This window comes from Hemibagrus wyckioides, linkage group LG19, assembly GCF_019097595.1.
Source record: "Hemibagrus wyckioides isolate EC202008001 linkage group LG19, SWU_Hwy_1.0, whole genome shotgun sequence".
NCBI classification, from domain to species: domain Eukaryota; kingdom Metazoa; phylum Chordata; class Actinopteri; order Siluriformes; family Bagridae; genus Hemibagrus; species Hemibagrus wyckioides.
This window is the reverse complement of record NC_080728.1, coordinates 16,527,726-16,548,298: the sequence shown is the minus strand read 5'-3', so window position 1 is coordinate 16,548,298 and position 20,573 is coordinate 16,527,726. Positions and strand designations below refer to the sequence as shown.

At 38.4% G+C, this 20,573-nt stretch overlaps 2 protein-coding genes across 5 annotated transcripts in view; one reads left to right on the top strand and one right to left on the bottom strand.

Moving 5' to 3' along the window:
* slc41a2b (solute carrier family 41 member 2b) overlaps nt 1-13,942 on the top strand; it is a 31,363-nt gene extending 17,421 nt beyond the window's left edge. For all 3 annotated transcript variants that reach the window (XM_058417497.1, XM_058417498.1, XM_058417496.1), the window contains 3 exons: nt 506-637; nt 1,691-1,839; nt 7,656-13,942. In XM_058417497.1, the coding sequence (XP_058273480.1) occupies nt 506-637; nt 1,691-1,839; nt 7,656-7,841 (467 nt within the window). In that variant the 3' untranslated portion in view covers nt 7,842-13,942. The remainder of the gene's footprint in view (nt 1-505; nt 638-1,690; nt 1,840-7,655) is intronic.
* A 358-nt stretch (nt 13,943-14,300) lies between these two features.
* The window catches only part of chst11 (carbohydrate (chondroitin 4) sulfotransferase 11), a 55,662-nt gene continuing 49,389 nt past the window's right edge, over nt 14,301-20,573 (bottom strand). For both annotated transcript variants that reach the window (XM_058417500.1, XM_058417499.1), the window contains exon 3: nt 14,301-19,197. In XM_058417500.1, the coding sequence (XP_058273483.1) occupies nt 18,343-19,197 (855 nt within the window). In that variant the 3' untranslated portion in view covers nt 14,301-18,342. The remainder of the gene's footprint in view (nt 19,198-20,573) is intronic.

Genomic DNA, 20,573 nt, shown 5'->3' with positions numbered 1-20,573 from the left:
GATGCTATTACTTAATTATGCTCTTGAATTGAAACTATATATATATATATATATATATATATATATATATATATATAAGAAAGCCACCTTGGTGCAACTGGGTGCAGTTTTTTTTTCAATCTACTGTATCTAATGCTTGTTTGAAATCCAACCACTGCCAATTTTTCTGTGATATACTGGGAAAAATTTCACATCTATAGATTATGCTATTTTTCGTTTTAGCTTCCCTCCTGTGTGTATGTCAAGGCTGCTGACTGTAAAAAAATGTATTACTGCACATATGGACAGCACTCAGTTCTACTTAGCCGTGTCAGACGTCGGAAAGGAATAGGGTGAATGAGTGATCGAGTAGGAAATGAGATTGTATATTAAGATGAAAGACAGGAAAGTAACTCCATGCCGAAAGTGATAAATGACTCGTATTATTTTAGCCAATCTCAGGACTGATAACTCTGTCAGTCTGGAACATGTGTCTGAGAGAAAAGTTAATATCTCTGCCTTGCAGGTATTGGTGGAAACCTCGTGGCCATCCAGTCTAGCCGCATCTCGACACACTTGCACTTCCACAGCACCCTGGGAGAGGTCCCAGACGAGGCCAAGGGCTGCTACTATCCCTGCCGAACCTTCTGTGGCTCAGGTAGGCTTGCAAACACAAACCCACACCATATATCACAATATCGCATATTGAAACAAAAATAATCTTGGCAGATTCTAAATAAAACAGGAACTAAGGGACAACACAGGAAGCTGGTCAGATACACTGAACTGATGTACAGCCTGTGTGTGATTTAACAATCAGATAGTAAACTGGCTAACCTGAGACACCTTTGAGAGTAGTTCAGATCAGGATACAATACACATGCAAGACACCATATGGATGACTTGCACTTTTGGTCTGGATTGCAAAATTTTGTTTAAACATCTACCTCACTGTCAAAATAAATGCATGCAAATACGAGGACGCATCTCTACTTGGCTTTCTAGTAGTGCTCGTTCCCTGGCTGCCTCTATTCCTAAATGCACCGATGAGTCATACGGGCGCTCGAGAAAACAAAGCCAAGCTCAGACTGCTGCTCAGCCTCCTGCTTTCTCCACAGCAGACAGTGAAGGACCGGGAGAGGTTAGATGAAAGAGACAGAGAGATAAAACACAGAACTTGATTAAGTGCATGCACCGCTTACAGAACAGTGTGTATTTAACAGACACTGGGATTTTGTGCAGCTCTGTGGAATATAAACAGTGGATGTGAAAGCCAGCGCAGAGGCCTTGAGCTGGCAGCTCTCATGCTTTTAGCACACATTTCTCCAGTTTGCTCTGAGAATTGGGGGAACAGAAATGCTGGGTACAGATGTCCAAGCACATAGACACACACAGGGTGCAGCGCCTACTGCCAGGCTGCCATTACCATCTGGAGGAAGAGGCGTAAATCCTCACATATCTCTGAGGTGGCTGAGAGTTTGCCTGAAACTCAGTGCAAGAACTGAAAAAGAGTATTTTCTACATGTGCATAAAAGCCTATATACAGGTCAATAGAGGTCAACAGTGCTCCTGTAGTGATCTGTACATAAATTATTTACATACATATCGTTATATATATATATATATATAACTATATGTGTGCGTGTGTGTATGTGTATATATATGTATGTATTTTGTGATTAATTGTGCAATCTTTCTTTCTCTTTTCCAGGAGCCAATCATAGGTCGGCACAAGTGCTGCTTCTGTTGGTAATCCCAGGCCACTTGATCTTTCTGTACACGATTCACCTGATGAAAAGCGGCCACACGACTTTGACACCCATCTTCATGGCCGTTTACTTGGCTGCAGCGCTGCTACAGGTCAGTCTGCCATAAGAGAATACATATAGACAGATAGACAGTTTTAGCAAGATTTTATCCAAAAAATGTTATACAGAAGGGCTAAAAATGGTTACATACTTAGTTACATAGCTTCAAAAGGGCTAATAATTACAGTTAAATCGTGTATTTTGACTTTAGGGGAGAAAAGGAATTGTGCCTAGAATAAGATTTCAATGTTCAATGTCTTAAGTGGTGTAAGACGGCTTGTCCTCCACGTTTCACAGCACATGATCAAAGCAACATGCCATAGTTTTAATGTGCTTCACATTCAAATCACACAAATTATTTATTTTCTGGAAATATTCTCGACTTATTTCCTGAGTATTTCCTCAGTTTTTCAAAAAGAAGTGACATGATCTTAAAGATGTCAAGAGATTTTATGATTTTTGTAAAATAAGTGGCTTAGTAAGGAGTAGATCATTTGGGGGCATGCTTTTCTAGGACATTAATCAACAACAGGGTGAGGTGACGGAGCTAAATGTGAGGTGGAACTCAAGATCAGCTGTTACAAACAGTTGATCATTTTTTATTCTAGTTGACTATTTTTCTATAGCGTTACATCTCGAAGTGTGTTTCTTCAGTGTGTTACCACAGACACTGTTTATTTATTCATTTACAGTTATGTGAATGCTGTAGAACATCCATTAGACAAATTACTGTTATTATTTACATAATTTACAGTCGCAAACACTACTTGCCTCAACGGCCTGTCTTTCTTTTTCTCTTGAAGCAAGACTAACTAAATTTTTTCATGTTAAACAGACTTCTTTTCCTTTGTTGGAAAATTGCTAAAAATGCTAACACTGGAGACTCCTTCCTTGGAAAGTGAAAAAAGCTTCCTTAAAAAAAGCTACACAATATCAACAGTTTAAATGTTTCTACACATTTTTTTAATGAGTGTCCGCCATACACGATCATAGTCTATGTGCATCAGCTGTTACTATGGAAACGATACATCAGAACGAGCACATTATTATAAACGTGCAGACGTCAGTACCGTCAGATCTGCTGTTACAGAACATTAACATCATCGATCAGATTTGAGAATTCAGCAGTGCCATGCTCAGTGTGATACTATAAATCCACTCACCTTGACTACAGGACTGCTGTAGATGCCTCGCACTAAAACCCTTCATTGACATGAGTAACACATACTTTTCCAAACTCTGAACAAAAACTAAAGCCTGAACTATTTGGACAATAATTACGATCAATTTAGCAATGCCTGCGGTTACACATGTATGAGTGAGCGCATTCATGAGACGCATGCTGAGAGTGTGTGGAATGTGTGGAATTTTCAGGTGTTATGTGTGGTCTCTGTTTATTCTAGGTTAAATTTCTCTGTGCATGGAAAGCGGAAGTTCCAATACATGAAGCCGAAGCAGTGCTATAAATAGACACAGGCGGCCCTGCTGAATCTCCTTTGCTCAGCAAGCTTGAAGAGACCTTAGTGAGCTGTGTGCAGGTTAACACAGACCTCAGCAATAATACTTCAGTGATTTAAACTAGATGCAAGCCTCGCACTGTTAGAAATGCAGGAAAAATGCATCTGTATGAACAAAACAGGCCTCAGATGAGACTGCAACGATGGTTTGAAGAGATGAGAGAAGGTCGGTTTAGTATAGTACAGAACATCAGGAAATAGGAAGTTGCTTATATTAAAAGCTCTCTGGCACTTCTAAGCAACTGGACTTGAATTTATATTTAAAACTTTAAATGAAGGTTTAGACGTATCTTGAAATTCTGGAATGCTATTAAATTGGTTTTCTTTAACAGCTCAGGGAAAATTGATTGCTGTTCTTATACGACTCATGACACACTGCTGTGTGCATAAACAAGATATGATGTCTAAAGGTAACCAATTTAAAACCTGTGTCTTGAGGAATTGAGTTTTATTGGAATATCGATCCAATTAGTAAGTTCTTAAATAAAATGTTGAGATGTTTGACGGAGTTGAGTATTGTTTTTTCACCACAATTTCACAACGGTGTATTGTGCCACGATTTGCTATGATATTAATATTGTATTGTGATTAGGCAGCTGTTCTTATTAGAATTTTATGATAATCTTAATAGGAGGACAATAATGAGGACAAGAGTGTCTCTAAGATACAGAACTCTTTCCTAAAATATACTTCCTGATATACACCAGATTTCTATTCCTAGTTGCAGCTCCTGAACCAGCTGGTGAGGCGCAGCATGATGCTACAGCTTTAAACTGTTTGATGATGCAAACAGAACAGTATTGAGATGTTTTCTCTGTGAATCAATGTCAACAGTGTCTAGAAGAAAACTTTTTCTCATTTTGTTACCAGATGAGGATTAATTGCATGGACGCCATTTATATTCTGATCTGTTGTGTTATGTTGATCTTTTGAACCCAAACCTGTATGTCTTCAGCGTATAGCAGAAACAATAGAATTAGCTTTTCTGCTCCAACACTTTTGGAGAGGACTGTATGTCCTTTTATTATTTTTTTCTGGATGATGTTCATACATTTTTACAGCTAGTCTTGGAGTTTGTGGTGTTATATCACAGTAGGCAGGTGAAACCATGGCAACAGCATTTGGTGAGTTTGGAAAAATAGAAAATGCTACCTGGAAGCTACCTTGGAGCTGTCTTCGTCTTGTTGATTTAAGAATGCACAATACAGGTATTCTTCACTATTATATATATATCCCATAATCCTGTGCATAAGTGCAGCCTGTGTGTAAAAATAGTGACAGAAAATACTGGAAGAAAGGAACCCATCTGTGTATTTAGGCATTTCTTAAAGGCACATTTTCATAGATACATTTATAGATATAACTTCTGTAAATTCTGAGTGAGCAAATATCCTGAATCTTCAGGAACAGTCAGCCAATAGTTTGAGACTGTGACAAAGACTTGCTGATTGTTTGTCTTCTTGGGCTCACCGTGAGTTCCTGACAAGCATCTGCTGATCTCTGACCCATCACCTTTGACCCTTTACACCACTAAATGAACAAGGCCTACATGCAGAATTCCAAAAGAAACGAGTGGCTACTTGTTGCATTAATGGAGTCTTGGCACACGGGTGTTGCTTATAGACGAGGCTGTGTGGAGGGGCCATTAGAGAACATCGGTGGCGGCAGTGTGCATTAGAGATGGTGAAGAGAAAAGAAACGTTCTCGTCAATGGCGTGGGAAAGTGCTCGAGTGGCCGAGACCACACAAAGACCTGCAGCTAGTGTGACACATGCGGCATATTGATGCTGTCTGCTAAATGTGCACGGTTTCAGTCATAGATATTTGTGTTGGACTGTTGCATCTCAGGTATGGTTCACAGCTAGTAGCCATTTACAGCGGAAACATTAGTGTTCCCTTAGGATAAAATAAAGAAGGGATGCACTTTATAGGAAAACAACTTGTGTGTGTATTAAACTAAGTATACTAAATACTCTGGACGTTATTTAAATATTCTCCAATAACCCAGCGTTTGCCATTATAACTTCCTTCATCCGGTTGTTTATCCGCTGAACAGCATTTGGATCCTCTTGCTCATAATCGTCCAACTCCAGAGTAATATTCAGCGCAAAGCTGTTAGTGTGTCAGTAATAATTTTTCCAGATGTTATACACTGCCTTCTTCAGGGCAAGTCTGGTGACTGATTTATTTCTAACTTTTTTTTATTTATTTTTCCAAAAGGTCTTGGCTACATGTCTAGTTGTAGGATGCACATTTAATTTTTGCATTTAATTTTAACACACACACACAAATACAAACTTTTGCACTCCTGTCTAACAGTGTGAGAGAGATTATTTAGAACATTTACATTGGGACAGTAAACACATCTGAAAGGTAGAGGACATTTTTAGTCATCAGTCTATAATTATGTGTGTGTGTGTGTGTGTGTGTTTGCGTGGTGCTGACTGGCCTTACTGTCGTCTGGAGGTAAATGTGTGCATGTTTGTGGAAGGTGGAAACTTCATCCCTGATCCTGTTAGTTCTTCTAAAATTTGTGCAAATTAGCAAACCATCCATCTTCAATGGCCCTTAGTTTCTGTAGAGCCTTCATCACATTTTGTGCCATATCTTTATGAGAAAAGTTTTCCACTGTTTGTATTTAATTAGTGCAGTTTTCAGAGTTCGCAAAACGCATTACAGACTGAAATTTATAAAGAGAAAGCATGCAGAGAGAAAAAGGACGCAGTGCATTATTTTGGGATGCATTTGGGTATTATTTGCAATACAGCCATATGTATTGCATACACACGGATTAACCACTTATCCTATCATACTTGTATCCTAATACTCCTCATATAACCTTCATAACCTTCATCTACATATTTAACAGACGTTTGGTGTCCAAGTGTAATGTAGCCGTGTACACCTCTTCCCAGAGAGTTTTACACCAGTCTGTCACTCTGATTAATGTGCTGATATTATTTTTTATTTTTTCTAATAATGAAAGTCATTCTCTCTCTCTCTCTCTCTCTCTCTCTCTCTCTCTAACACACACTCAGGAAAGTTAAGCAGGTTAGCTGAAATTGTTGCTGTACATCACAGCTTTGAAACTACATGCAAACTTGATTTTCAGAGGATTGGCAAGTTGATGCATGTTAGACATTCAGGAGGAAACTCTTGTTTGTCATACTTTAAAAAAAGATGACTGTGTTAGTTTGTGAAGGAGAAGTCACTTTGAGAGCTGGCTAGGGGTTTGGTTTTTGTGAAGGTTGCTGTTTAATTAGCAGGTTTGCACGAAGCCGTCGGGGTTCAATATAAGTTTTTCCATAAATTATCTCAGACCTATCTTTATTTTTTTTTTCAAATCATTCATTTGCCTGCTAAAGGTTTTAGGTCCAATGTAAACAACTTTCTGCTTGCCTTCACCTAGTAGTTCACTTCAAGGGTAAATCAAAATACTGCAATTTTATTTCTCCACTCTGTGGCTTAAAAGTGACTGTATTGTATTCGATTTATGACATAATGATTATATAAAATGGTTTATCCAGTCAGTGGCTTGGCCACATCACGGGATTTTATTGCTTGTCTGATCCTTTGACATTTAATAATTGTTTTCCCCATTATCTAAAAAAAAATCCCCTGGTAACAATTATCAGTGTAGAATGAACAATTCTCTTAACATTATTTGATAATATTATTTTCATCTGAAATCACTGACTCTGAAGCTGAGAGCACTTGGTGTGAAAGCTCATGTCAGTCATATCCATGAAATTTATCAACTAGTCAATGTCTTAGTTAACTTTACACTCATGCTATTAGTTGTCTTAGACTAATAGCATGAGTGTATTCTCTCCAAGACAGGCTTCACCAAGTATATATTGTATGGGTGTGAATACTCTACTGTGTCCATATTTTATATATTCACATTTGGGTGAGTTTTTTGGAAGAGTGGCAATAATTATGGAGTTATCTATGTTTCAGTTATTGCACATCACAATACAGTCAGTGAGTTCTCCTTTCATCAGGAATACACACCTTAAACCCCCCCCCAACACACCCACACACACACATATTGACAATGTGGAAAATAGGCTTAATTAGTGAAGCTGAATAAGGGCTTCTAAAGTTCACACACAAAGACACTGATCCAGTTTGTGTTAATTGTGTGTTAGCACTTGTCACTCGCTCTGTCTGGATCAGAGCCTCTTCCCTCAAGTGTGTGTAGAGGGAGCAGTCAAGTCAAATGAAATCACTTAACATAGACTCATCCTAATTTTACACTCCTCACCCGTCTCGTCTCAGGCACGCTTGGGGAATTTGACAGCAGCTGTGACTCTAAAACGTGTTTAATCTGCGCCTGTCTGTCTCGCAGGTGTTCCTCTTGCTGTCTATAGCAGACTGGATGGTCCACGCCATGTGGAAGTCTGGGAAGGACCCGGACAGTTTCTCTATCCCGTACCTGACAGCGCTGGGGGACTTGCTGGGCACCGCTCTCCTGGCCTTGAGCTTCCACTTCCTCTGGGTGATTGGGGACCAGGACAGCGACGTAGGTGATTAGGACCAAACATTTTCACCAGCCACGTGGTACATCTCAGCCAAAACCGTGCTGTGTTGCTACGGGACGCTGTCGGTGATTGGCTAACCATATATGATGTGTGACAAGAGTCACAGAGAGGACCAATGAGGATGTGATGTCCTCATCAGCTGGACCATTTTTATAGTGCTTTTTAAAGGACAGAGTTATTTAATATTCAGCTTTTGAGAGATTATTGTATGCAGCTTCATTCCACTCAGATTTGGGAGGAGTCACTGAGCTTGGAGACATGAATTAACATTATGAATGAACTAATTATCAGCCTGTATTTCTGTTTATTCAATCACATCCATGATTGAGATTAAAAATGCTCCCCCATCGACAACCCATTCTCCCCTCCTGATCTTCCTGCCCTCCTGTAGAGGGTTCTGCACTTTGTAAGACAAACGGTATTTGTGTTCTGGCCCGTCAGGTCAAACACGTTCTGTTTACATGTATGCAACTCTTCATGACACAAGGCATGTGTGCCTGAGAATTGGCTGCATGTGGGCGATGGCTCTGTGTTTGTCTATTATGGCTTGTTTCCTTTTCTGGTCTGTACGTCTCACATGTGTGTGTTTTACTGTCTTACTTAGTTTTGCTTTATGGGAAAAAATACAATCTGATCTGTTTTTTATACTCACAATAAATGTTAAGTATTTGTCTGTAGTCAATCTCCTCTGAAGCTGCCTCCTTTTTCCAGCGTGTACAGTGTAATATCGTTATGGTTTTCTTTCCTGCTGTATAATAATCTTTTATTTATTTAAACTTTCATCAGCCTACAGCTAATATAACTCATATGGCAAAGTGACTCAGCACTTGATAGTCGTATAATAAGGACTGTGGACCCCAGTGGTATTTATAGCACCACTGTATAAATAAACCCTTTTTTACACAGTAAAAAAAATTGAATTAACCTCATAAGCAATGAATTTTATTCGTCTCTTTGGGATTTAGAGTGTGTACAGCGTAGAGCCAGTTCAGTTCATGATCGTGTAGTGTGTGTGTTTTTAATCCTTGTTAATGAGCTCTGTTCAGACACAGACAGGAAAAGGTTGTGCTATAGGAGCTTGAAATCTCAGACTGACATTCCAGTTCCTGTGAGAATTGTGCTCGAGTTTTTTCATCATTTTAATGTTGACCCAGACCAGTCATGACTCCACCTCTTCAGTCTGGTGTCTGGAACAGAGAGACAAAGCATAGTGTTGATAAGGAGACAACAAGAACTCTCTGTGGTTCAATTTTTAAGTAGTAGGAATAGTGAGTTCTGTAATGTATGTAATGCTTGGGGTGTGCTTTTATAGGAAAATAATCAGCAGTGGAGTGTTGTGATTTAATGTTCCAACAACATAGGAGATTATTCTCCAATAGCAGCATTCCTTTTACACCACAGCAAATTACCAATGATTCATTCTTTGTTTATTAAAGAACTGTACTTTTTATCCGTTTATAGTTATTTATAATTGTGAGATGTTCTTGAAACAAGTTTTCACTTAACATTATAGCAGTAGTTTCCTCACCAGCTTTTTCTCTCTGTTGAAGTTATTAAGACAACAAATAAAACCCACTGCCTGTCATATTACAGAGAAACCAGAAAGTACAAACTCCTCCATCGTGAGGAATTTACCCAGAGTGCAGATAGAATGAGCCGACACTGGAGGCTCCTTCCATTGATCTTCTCCTCACAGAAAACCTGACCATACCGATGATTACACATTTTTCTCAATTGGTGAATATAAAGAAATTCAGTAATATCGCTTCTTGTCTTTTTCCTCTAGCTTTCTGTCATCAACTCGAGCTTCTCTTTCAGTCACTGGTATCATAACAGTTGTCTTTTTTTTTAATGGCTTGATCGATAAGTGCTTCAGCTGCCTGCAGGATCTTTCATGTTCGGCTTTGATGCCACTCGTGGTTGTCTTGAGCTGATTTCTCGTTTTCTTGCTCTCCCTCTTCTTCTGCATCCTTCCTTCATTTTAGCCTCTCGAAATTGTGTCCAGTCATGCAGCCAGAGAGTAGGAGCTTCAGGCTTGCTTGAGAAGAGTGTGGGATGGCAGAAAGATGGAGCTGAGTCATTCTTTCTCTTACTCACGGTTACTTGTTGGACAAACAGTGAAGGGTTGCTAACACTCAGCTGAGAGATTCTTTGCAGAAGTTGGGTTACACATGGGATCATGGGTGAAGTAGCTGTAGCTGAAGGAGAAAAATCTAAACTTCATCTAAGCCAAACACTGATGGTGGTGGCAGCTCAAGTGGTTAAGGCTCTGGGTTGTTGATCGGAAGCTCAGGGTTCAAGCCCCAGCACCGCCAAGCTGCCCCTGTGCAAGGCCCCTAACCTGCCAGGGGTGCTGCATCACGGTGCTCTGACCCTAACCCTTCAAAGATGGGATATGCGACGAAAGAATTTCACTGTGCAGTAATGTATTTGTGACAAATCAAGGCTACTTAACTTACACCACTAAACAAACTTACTTTTTGTTCCATCTACTAATCTGGTTCACTAATATTTTTGGGGGGATGTGAGATGATCATATCATGATTATTGAAGGTATTTGCATTGGTAGCTCAAGTGGTTAATTGCGCTGGATTGTTAACTGGGTTTCAAGCCCCAGCACCACCAAGCTGCCACTGTTGGGGCCCTTGAGTAAGGTCCTTAGCCACTGCTGCTCCACGGATGCTGTATCATAGCTTCTACCTCATCTTCCTAAGCTTGGATATGTGAAGAAAAGAATTTGAATTCCACTGTATTGTAATGTACATGTGGCTTCTTCATCTATTTCTACAATATAAAATATGCATCACTATATACTGTATATTGTGTTTTTCTGAAGAAACTTTCAGTAATTTCCTTAGTTTAGTAGGAAAATACAAATTTTGTTCAAAAAATGTAAAAACATAACAGAAAAGGAATCTATAAGATATATTTTGACGTAATTTATCAAATTAATGCTATTATATCTAGCTCTAATTAATTTCGACACATTAGCTAGTTCTCTGCTATCAAGCAACAGCTTCCAATGTGAGAGGGTAAATGCTGTCACATGCTTTCTCTCTCCCTTTTTAATTTTTTTTTAATTAATTAAATTTTTTTTAACCCTATTTTCTTCCCATTTGGTCCACTTCTCACATATTAGCTATTATAATAATAATTTCTCACAACAACATACATACGAGTCGGTGCTTACACATGCTTCCTACAAGTCATGTGTTGCCAGTTATCACATTTCCTTTTTCCTCATTATCACTTATTACACAACAGCTACCAACCTGTAATGGTAAAGGCTTAAGTGCTGTTGCTACATACAAAACAAGCTCATCTTTCTTAGTTGCCACTGATGGAAACTTATTGAACGTCCTGTCATTCCTACCCAAAAAAGTTCTCTTGGATCTCTAACCTCAGATGATTGTGGCATTGCTGGGATTCAAGAGCATGGGATTCGGGAGCATGGTCTTCCAGCAACCCAATGAAAGGCTAAACACTTAGGAGACAAGCATGCTACATTTCACCACTAAATCCTTACAGCATAAAACGTGTCCTCCCTGCACCATCACCCCCTTTCCCACACCTTGTAAATGATAGGGAGCCACTCTTTGAGTCGGAAAAAAGCCAGAATCCTGATAGAAATGAAAAGCCTGATGTGGTTCTGTGCCTGATGAAAGGAAGCAGAAAGGAGGAGTGTGGGATGAAGGAGCTGAAGTAAACTCTGGGGTATTTTCAGCAGAGCAGACGTCCACTATAAGACTGCGGCGAGGGTTTCGGTTAAAGGGAGGGACGGGGTTCATGGAGGATGGGGTTTGCAGGTGCATTTCCCAACCACATGCTAAATTCACATTCAAACACAAACCAACAGCATGGGGAATGTGGCTCACTATGATTACTAGATAGAAACATCTAAAAGGATATTTTGGAGTATTACATTAGTCATGGACAGATATGTACAGATTGGTCTAAATATATTCTAAATACAACAGCAAATTCCTAATTTTTCATCATTCCTTAATAAGATGTTTGTATATTCTTAAGACAAAATGAAAGTAAAAAATTTATAAATTATTTGGACTAATTATTTTTAGTAGTTTAAGAATAGTAAATTATTTGGCCGAACATGATTTGTCATTTTATATAGAACTAAGAAAAGGAGTTGAATAGTGTGTTAAAAATAGAGTAGTAAAAAATCTTTATTCCTTTCAAACTTTCCTTTACGTATGTTAATATAATATGACTTTTTTCTTCTGCTGATGTTTAAAAAATTCTTCCGACTGATGAAAATAAGTAGATTTTTCCAGTTTTTTTAATCCCAAAATGATGGGGGGGGGTGCAAAATTTTCCACTCAACTCAATAATGCAAAAATTCTTTTTCTAACTAATAATAATAATAATAATAATAATTATTATTATTATTATTATTATCATCATTATTATTATTAGTAGTAGTAGTAGTATCTTTACTTTTTTTGTAAAATCAAACAGTTTCAAAAATGTGCCTCAGTCGTATTTATTGTTTGTTTCAAAATTGTATTAATGATTTGATTCAAGATTAATTCCCTCATGAAAATTAATTAATTCCTCAAATAATCATGCATGTTTTTGTTTGTTATTTGTTTTAACTTTTCACTGATCACTAGGATTAAAATTTCCCTTTCAATTTCATTTAAAATGTACCATTTAACTCATCTCAGGTAAACCTGGGTTTTAAGTAATGGAACAACAGGATCATAATTAATCCATATTTATTAGAAAACTTAACGAGAAGAACAAAGTAATGTCTTCGTGATGTTTTTTTTTTTTTAAACAATGTTTAAAGATTAGTCCAACTGGATTAATGAATGAACTTAATCCAGGAGCAAGTTTATTCCTGGGTTCAATCCAGGATGAGTTTTTGTCCCCCTCATGCTTTTGAAGGTCGTTCAGTTTACATCGCCATTTCTTCCTTATCACGGAACAACCAGGACGTTTCCTCTTGATGCTGTCACGCTGCATTTACTGATGACAAGAAGATCTAAAGCACAGAGTGGCACAAACGCTCAGCACACTTGTGGCTTTATTTTTTTCTTTTTTTTCCTCCTCTTCAACAATTTCTTCAAAGACACCACTTCAAACTGTGGCAGGACGCAGCTCAGGACATATAATCAGAGAGCACAAGCCTTCCCACAGAGTGCAGGAGCTAACGCCAGCACGCCAAGGTCAGCCATGTTGGAAGAGCTTCAATAACATTTGCTCAGCAAGAAGTTTCAGGACTGAACATGGTAATCAAGAGAGACTTTCTGTTACAACTTTCTGTATTTTTTAAAGAGGTTTATAATGAAAAATGTCATTCCTTCTTTTTCCAGTATTGTCAATAATTCAGTCATTTTTATTGTATAATGCATAATGAGGAGAAATTTTTTTTTTTTTACATGTGGCTCTTAATGGGATCTGCTAAGAGCACAAATAAAAAAGTGACTAAAAACAGAGCAACAGAAGGAAAAGAGTTTTTAGGATTTTTTAGGAAATTAATAAGCACTTTTACACAAGGTCAGAGATGTGAACCTTTCCACATTAAAAAGGGAGTGTACTGAATGTGGAGTGTTGCTCAGTAACTGCTCAGATTTGTTCAGATTTTGGAAAATAGGACAAAGTACTTATAAGAAAATATCATATATAGGAACAAAAATAATAATAACTACAGTAGTGGGCAGGACTGGGATTAAAAACTGGTCACACAATTGCACTTGACTATAAAGTGTATAGTTATAGAAGGGAAATGATTTATAATCACCCTCTCTACAATCACAGTCACCCAGATGAGGATGAGGTTCCCTTTTGAGTCTGGTTTCTTCCTCATATCATCTCAGGGACTTTTTCCTCATCACCGTTGCCTCTGAATTAATCATTAGGGATAAATATGAATTTAAATATTAATGTTTTATGTTAAATTTTTATTCTGAATTTACATATTTCTGTAAAGCTGCTTTGTGACAATGTCCAGTATTAAAAGCACCAAACAAATAAAACTGAATCAAATTAAAAAACATTATGGAGTGATTCAGTGAGTCGGATCATTTGATTCGTCTCCCCAATGAAGTTGACTCTTTCAGCTCCTAAAATGGTTTATATTTATGGTAGAAAGTTTGCAATATTTTGATCAGTTATTCTTCTTCTTTGCCTAGTTATGGCTGAAATTGTTTCATGAAAATCTACTTTCTAGTTAACTATTTACACTGAATTTATCAAATAAATAATCATAAGCCTGTATTATCAAGCCACTACAAATGTGCAGATAAACATTCTTGCGGCTCCTTTCTGTAATACGCTAACTGTGAAAGTAAAACACACCTTCAGATAATGAATGAAATAATAATAGTATTGCCTAAGGCTACAAAAAATAAGGCTCACGTGTGAGTCAACTCGAAGAACTGACTCGTTCGCATGTCACATGACACATCACTAGAATGTTCACACAACCATTTCTTTTGTTTTTAGCTTTATTGAGAAAACAGCACAGAGAGAGAGAGAGAGAGAGAGAGAGATGTGCAGGAGTCAAACTCCCCAGAGAGTCTTATACATTTTTAAATATGCTCCTTTTTGGTGAGAAGAGTCAGAGTCTTTAGCGTTTACATGAAACCAAGGAACAAAATAAATAAATAAGATAGTAGCTGGTTTGAGAATGTTGGATAATCGAGCTCGGCTGAGGCAGAGTAGCCAGTGTGAAAATGTGCAGACACACACACACACACACAGAAGGCTACGTGAATATAATGCTGAAAGGCATCCAATAGCACAAGAGCACTGCATCCAGTCATAGTTTTGAGCCAAAAAAAGAAAATCAGACGTAGCGTCTAAGCTTTACAGCGCTGATCTCCAATCAGTGGTTCATATAATTACAGTCATTACTTATAAGAGCTGATTGTAGATCAGTACATTCTGCTTAGCCCAGTTCCCAGAAAAGCATGTATGAATTTACTTGCATGAATTCACTGCCTGTGTGTGTGTGTGTGTGTGTGTGTGTGTGTGTGTGTGTGTGTGAGAGAGGGAGAGAGAGAGAGAGAGAGAGAGAGAGAGTGAGTGAGTGAGTGAGTGACAGGACAATGTTCGTAAGAGGCTACAAGGCAGTGCACCTAATGTGTTGCTTGTGTTTTGTGTGTGTGTGTGTGTGTGTGTGTGTACATGGTTTTATATGAATGTCCTTTTATTTTTTTTTAGTTTCCTTTTGGTTACTGAGGTTGAGATAATAGATAAGTACTACACGTGTGTGTGTGTTTGCGCGTGCAGAAATAAGGATACTGACTGAACAAAGAAAATAAAGGCATTTAAAAAGCACAAAAGCACCTAGAGAAGTGCACAGACTTTGTTCCTTTCTCAGATTTCTGTCTCAATGCTTGGTCTTATTTTATTGCTCAACAGTGAACAGTGACACTTTACATGAAGGTTCCCTTAACTAACATTATTCACTGCTTTAGTTGACACTGAAAAAACCTTCGCATTAATAAAACAAAAGCAATGCTTAAAAAATAACAAAGGAAAAGTTAACACATGTATTCATTCATGTTTTTATGTGAAATAAACAGAGAGCAGAAATGTTTCCAAGGATTCTGTACATTACTTAAAAAATCACATAAATGAGGATCAAGTAAGTCAGAGCATCGGATTAAATGTTGAGAGTTGAATCAGCTTGGGTGTCTAGATGTAAATATTTGCACCTGTGTATATTTATTACATTTTTTTGTTAATTTGGCCACCTTTTTAAAAATTTATTTATTTATTTATTAAATATTTTATTTTTTAGAATTTTGCCAATTAACCACCACAAACACAAATTAAAGCTTCACTTCATATTGCATTTTCTGGACTAATTTTCACTCATTAATCATTGTTTCAGTTTGAATTGTTACGTGTTTGTTCTGTGCTGAATATTTGACCATTAATTCTGCCATTGGTCAATAGGACAGTAATCTAGTTAGGTTCATAATCAGCCGAATCCTGGACTCCATGACACCCAGCACTCAGCCTCAATTATGAATTTTTCCTCATTATCCACTACAAACATTTTATTCAAGCCATTAGCTCACACTGGTGTTTTTATTTGTAGCTCTTGTGGAATATCGGTTAGCCATGTTATCTGTTATTTATATTTTATCATTTGCTTAATTACTTAACATTACTTATGGGGCATTTATTTAGAAACAAAACATTTATACCACAGAGCTGTTCGGTTTAGTCAGAAGGTTTTCTGTAACAGCAGCTCTGACAGTATTTCCGGTTTGCGAGGTTTATTGGACGTTTTTAGGTTAAAACTGCAGCTTCATGTTTTCAGAGACAGGAAAGTTTTCAGGATGGAGGAGTTTATGGTCTCTCAGGAACATTAGAAGCTGTATGTGTGGTTTTGTTAACATCATGACAGAGGGGAAAAAATGACAACGACGATGTTTATAGCTGCTATAACACGAGAACTACTTTTCTCACAGATATTTAATGGCTAAAAATTGTAAGCATTGGCAAATTGCTGTGTGTATAAGAGAAGACATCAGGCTGCATCACACAGCCCTAATGATGATTATTTTCCTACATGAGCACAACCCTATGTGTTTTATTTCTTATATAGAAAATTCTTGTTGTTACTAAATAGTGAGGACTGTAGGTGCTGAATATGTCCTGGAGATAATAAGGTAGTTTTTTTTAAATATTAATAATTATAAATTATAATAATTTTAGTTAAGGTAACCCTTCTGTAAATTGATACCTGTGAAATTTGAGAGAGAGAGAGAAAAGTGAAGAGCAAGGCAGAACACACAGCTTGTATTTTTCTCCTTCTTTGCCACATTTTGCTCACTTCATCACTAATTTGTTGTTGTTGTTGTGTGTGTGTGTGTGTGTGTGTGTGTGTGTGTGTGCGTGTCCTATTAAGACCCTACTCCACAGGGGCTCAATCTCTTAAAAAAAAAGAAGAAAAAGAAAAGCTAGCAGGCGTTTATTTATCCAGGCACGCTAATCCGTCCGGCCACCCGGATGAAAGAGAAAGCTGGTGTTAGACTGAGTCACCTTTACCAGTGTAGGATTTTTGTACAGTCGTGTAGACAATATCAGTGAAGACAGACACACACGCCTGTGGCTGTCAGACACATAAATAGTCAATTTCATTTCTTCTAATTCACAGTCATAACAAAACAGGGCCATAAAAAGACACTTATACAAATGAAAGCATGTGTTCCTTTGAAGAGCTCAAATTGGGATAAAGACATTACAATGGAACAAACAGGGGGTTTAATGCAGGAAACAGATCCTGTCTTGCACTTTCTCCCATCCCATCTCCTTTGCTCTTTCTCTCTCTCTCTCTCTCTCTCTCTCTCTCTCTCTCGACTCAAAGTCTGTCTGAATAAATCGTTCCTATGAGAACAGCTCAGAAAGCAGAGTCCTTGAAAAAAACATGATTCACTCAAGAGCTGAGCAATATTGTAGCATTGAATACACATGAAAAAAAAAAGTAAAAAAAAAAAAAATCAATACTGCCATTTACAAATCCATCATAAAATTAAATCGTGCTTTCTTTTGTTTCTTTTTACAATGTATTTTAAATAATGGTTTGTTCAGCTGCTTGCAGCTACCTTTCATAAGTCAATAAAAACAAAGCAAAAACAAGAAATATTCCCTTAACGCTTTTAAGATGGCTGATAGTTCTCGGGACTGCCCCTTAATGAATAACGACCTCTTGCCGACCTCTGACTTTTAAATGCAGGACAGCTACTGACTGGTAAGACCAGCAGGATACACCCACATCACAAAGGCACCTCTCCATGCGGTTTTCACATCATCCTGGGTGAACACAAAGGTCCTCCTTTACATATGCGTCATATAATTACTGTACACACGCACGCACACACACAGTCTTCACACAGGAGAAGGCTGTAGTTAAGGGGACAAATATAAATAACACTATAATGAGCTTGCTTAAGTACAGCCCACAACTTTACTTCTGTATTCATGGTGTAATAGAAGTCAACTGAGGTTTCAGTATCAGCATAGAAGTCCACAAGAGTCTTTCGCTCATCAAGTGTTTGTAATTGAAGGTAGGCGGGTGAGATCTTTACTTGTTACAGTAAATGAGCCTGTGGCCCAGAGTCATATTGCTTAATGATGGCAGGGAATAGAAACAGTTACATGATCTTTATCTTACAATCTGATGGACGGGTGTATTAACACAGAGATGCCAGGTTTACCTGAATACTCATCGAACATGAAACCAGGACCAAATACAGTACAAATCTCCCTGTATTTATCACCATACCTCTTCACGATACAGCAGACTGACCACCCGTGGATTACACATTTCCAAAAGTATCAGAAAAAGTTCAGAGTTTTTATTTGCTCTGCTTTCACTGGTGCCAATTCATCAAGCACCTCATTGACCGTTTCTCTTCACGTCAATGTTCTGATTAAGTTAAGCTCAGCTTTGAGTATGTGTTCGCGCAGGTGTGCGTTTACAAATGTGCGTGCGTTGTACCACAACCCTTCCTACTGATCTTTCAGGTAACTTGGAGTGGAGTAGTTAAACATCAGGAAGTCCATCTTGTAAAGCTGATAAAGCTGGCTCTGTTGCTGCGCGCTGATGTTGTTGAAAAACATGGCCGCCATCTGGTCGGTGGTGCGGGTAGACTTGGCATAGGGTGGAAAACGAAGCGAGTCGGACACGCCAGCCAGCTTTAGCACGTAGTCAGCATCCTCCTCCAGTGTCTCGTACTTGCCCACCAGGTCGTAGTGGATGTGGCAGGGGTGGCACAGCGTGTACACAGTTTGCCAGTGCTCGTTCAGCGGTGCCTCGCGTTGCGTGGCTGGATCTGCAAGGTACTCTGCGAACTCTGTAAACTTGACATCGCTGCCACTCTGAAGCGCTTCGGCTGTAGCGTTCTTGCGGTACCGCCTGACGATACGGGTTCCGTAGCGCTTGTGGAAGGACGTGTTGTAGCGCAGTGTGAACTTGTTACGGTATGCCGACACTAGGCGCTCAAAGGGCTCCCGCACAAACAAGAACTTGAAGTAGTTCTTTAAGCGGTGGTTGATGTCAGCGATGCTGTACTGGTTGAGCGTCTTCAGGTTGGCAGCCACGTGTGCCTCGCTAGGAAGGATGTCCATGGGATCGTTGTACTTGCCGTGCCCGCTCAGGACCATCATCACACGCTTCCAGTTGGTGCACGCCACCTTGGGCACGTAGCAGTAGATCATCTCATGTTCTTCATCCACTACTAAGTGTTTTAGGTCGCCGGGGGTCAGTACGTGCCTCTTGCGGCTGGAGGCGCTGTGGGCACGACATGTCTGGGCCACCTGGTCCCGCCGAGCCTGATGGAGAAGCGCTGCTTTTGAGAACTCCGTCTGATGGATAGAGAGAGAGAGAGCAAATCACATGACTCTCAGCTCAAATATTTCATGATTATAGATATATTGTTTTGTTCTGTTTAAATTTCTATTGAAATCAAGTATACAAAGTAACATTCATTCTAATAGATTATCAAAGAAAGAAAACGTTTTGGGTCTTAGTCATTTTTTTAAATGAATTACACTGCCATAACATTTTGAATATCTCAGTAACACAATCTTGCATAAAATAGTCTTAATTATTGTGAAAATATCTTCATATGATCAGTGTTACGTATACAGCAATATCCAAAGCTTTGATACTGCTCTCATATCAAAAATGAGAGAAATAATTATTATAACTATTAACTAAATAAAATAAATAATATATTAAATAATTATTAACACTAATTTCGTTCAACTCTCTATACTGATATACAGTTGCCATGGCAACCCTGATGGTTCCTGGCTAGTGCAATATGGCTGCATAAGTCATATATCTAGGTATATATCAGGTCTTACAAATCTACAAATAAGGTCTTTCTTCTCAAGTACCACTTATTGATCACAGAGTTAGAGTTACTAATCCTTCACTTCTTTTTAAGATCTTATATTCAATAAGACTTCAATAGATATTTAATAAGGCATTTCCACAAATGATTTCAAATAGAGCTTTAGTTGATGTATTAAATCTCAATAAAGTGTCTGCAAGTTGCACTTTTGTCCAATGGTCAACGAGGGTCATGTGCCAAGGGTCTGTCTCGTAAACCATCTGAGAATTTTACCATTAGGCACAAACTTTAGTGCAAGTTCCCGAGAACAAAGACACACAAAGATGGCCTGGCAATCTGTATTCACTATGATACACTTCATTTAGTGCAGACAATTAATTTTTAAATGAGTTTACAAGTGATCTAATCAAGAATGTTGATTATTTTCAATCCTTAGTTCTTTATAGTCTCTCTCTCTCTCTCAAACACACACACACACACACACATACACTCACTCACACTCATGCACACTTTCTCCACAGTATGAGCTCTTTGTTACAGTGGAATTTCCCCAGAGCTCACAGGCCTTCCTTAGTGTTTCAGTAGTCCTGTTTATCAGATCATGAAATACAGAGCCTGTGTGCAGAAAGCGGTGGATAAAATGACAGGAGAACAAAGAAAGAGATGTAATCATGTCAGTGTGGAAAGCACGGATCAAAACACCTCTCAGGCTTGATGCCTAGTGTCTGGTCATTCTAATATTAGGAGAAAAGGTATCAAAAAATTCTCACATACTTCACTTTGTATCTTCATCTACCTAAGTGTGGATGTCATCTGCAGTCACCAGGACACAGCTCATTAGTATGAAATCAACTGTGGTGCAGTAACTGACACTGACTCAGT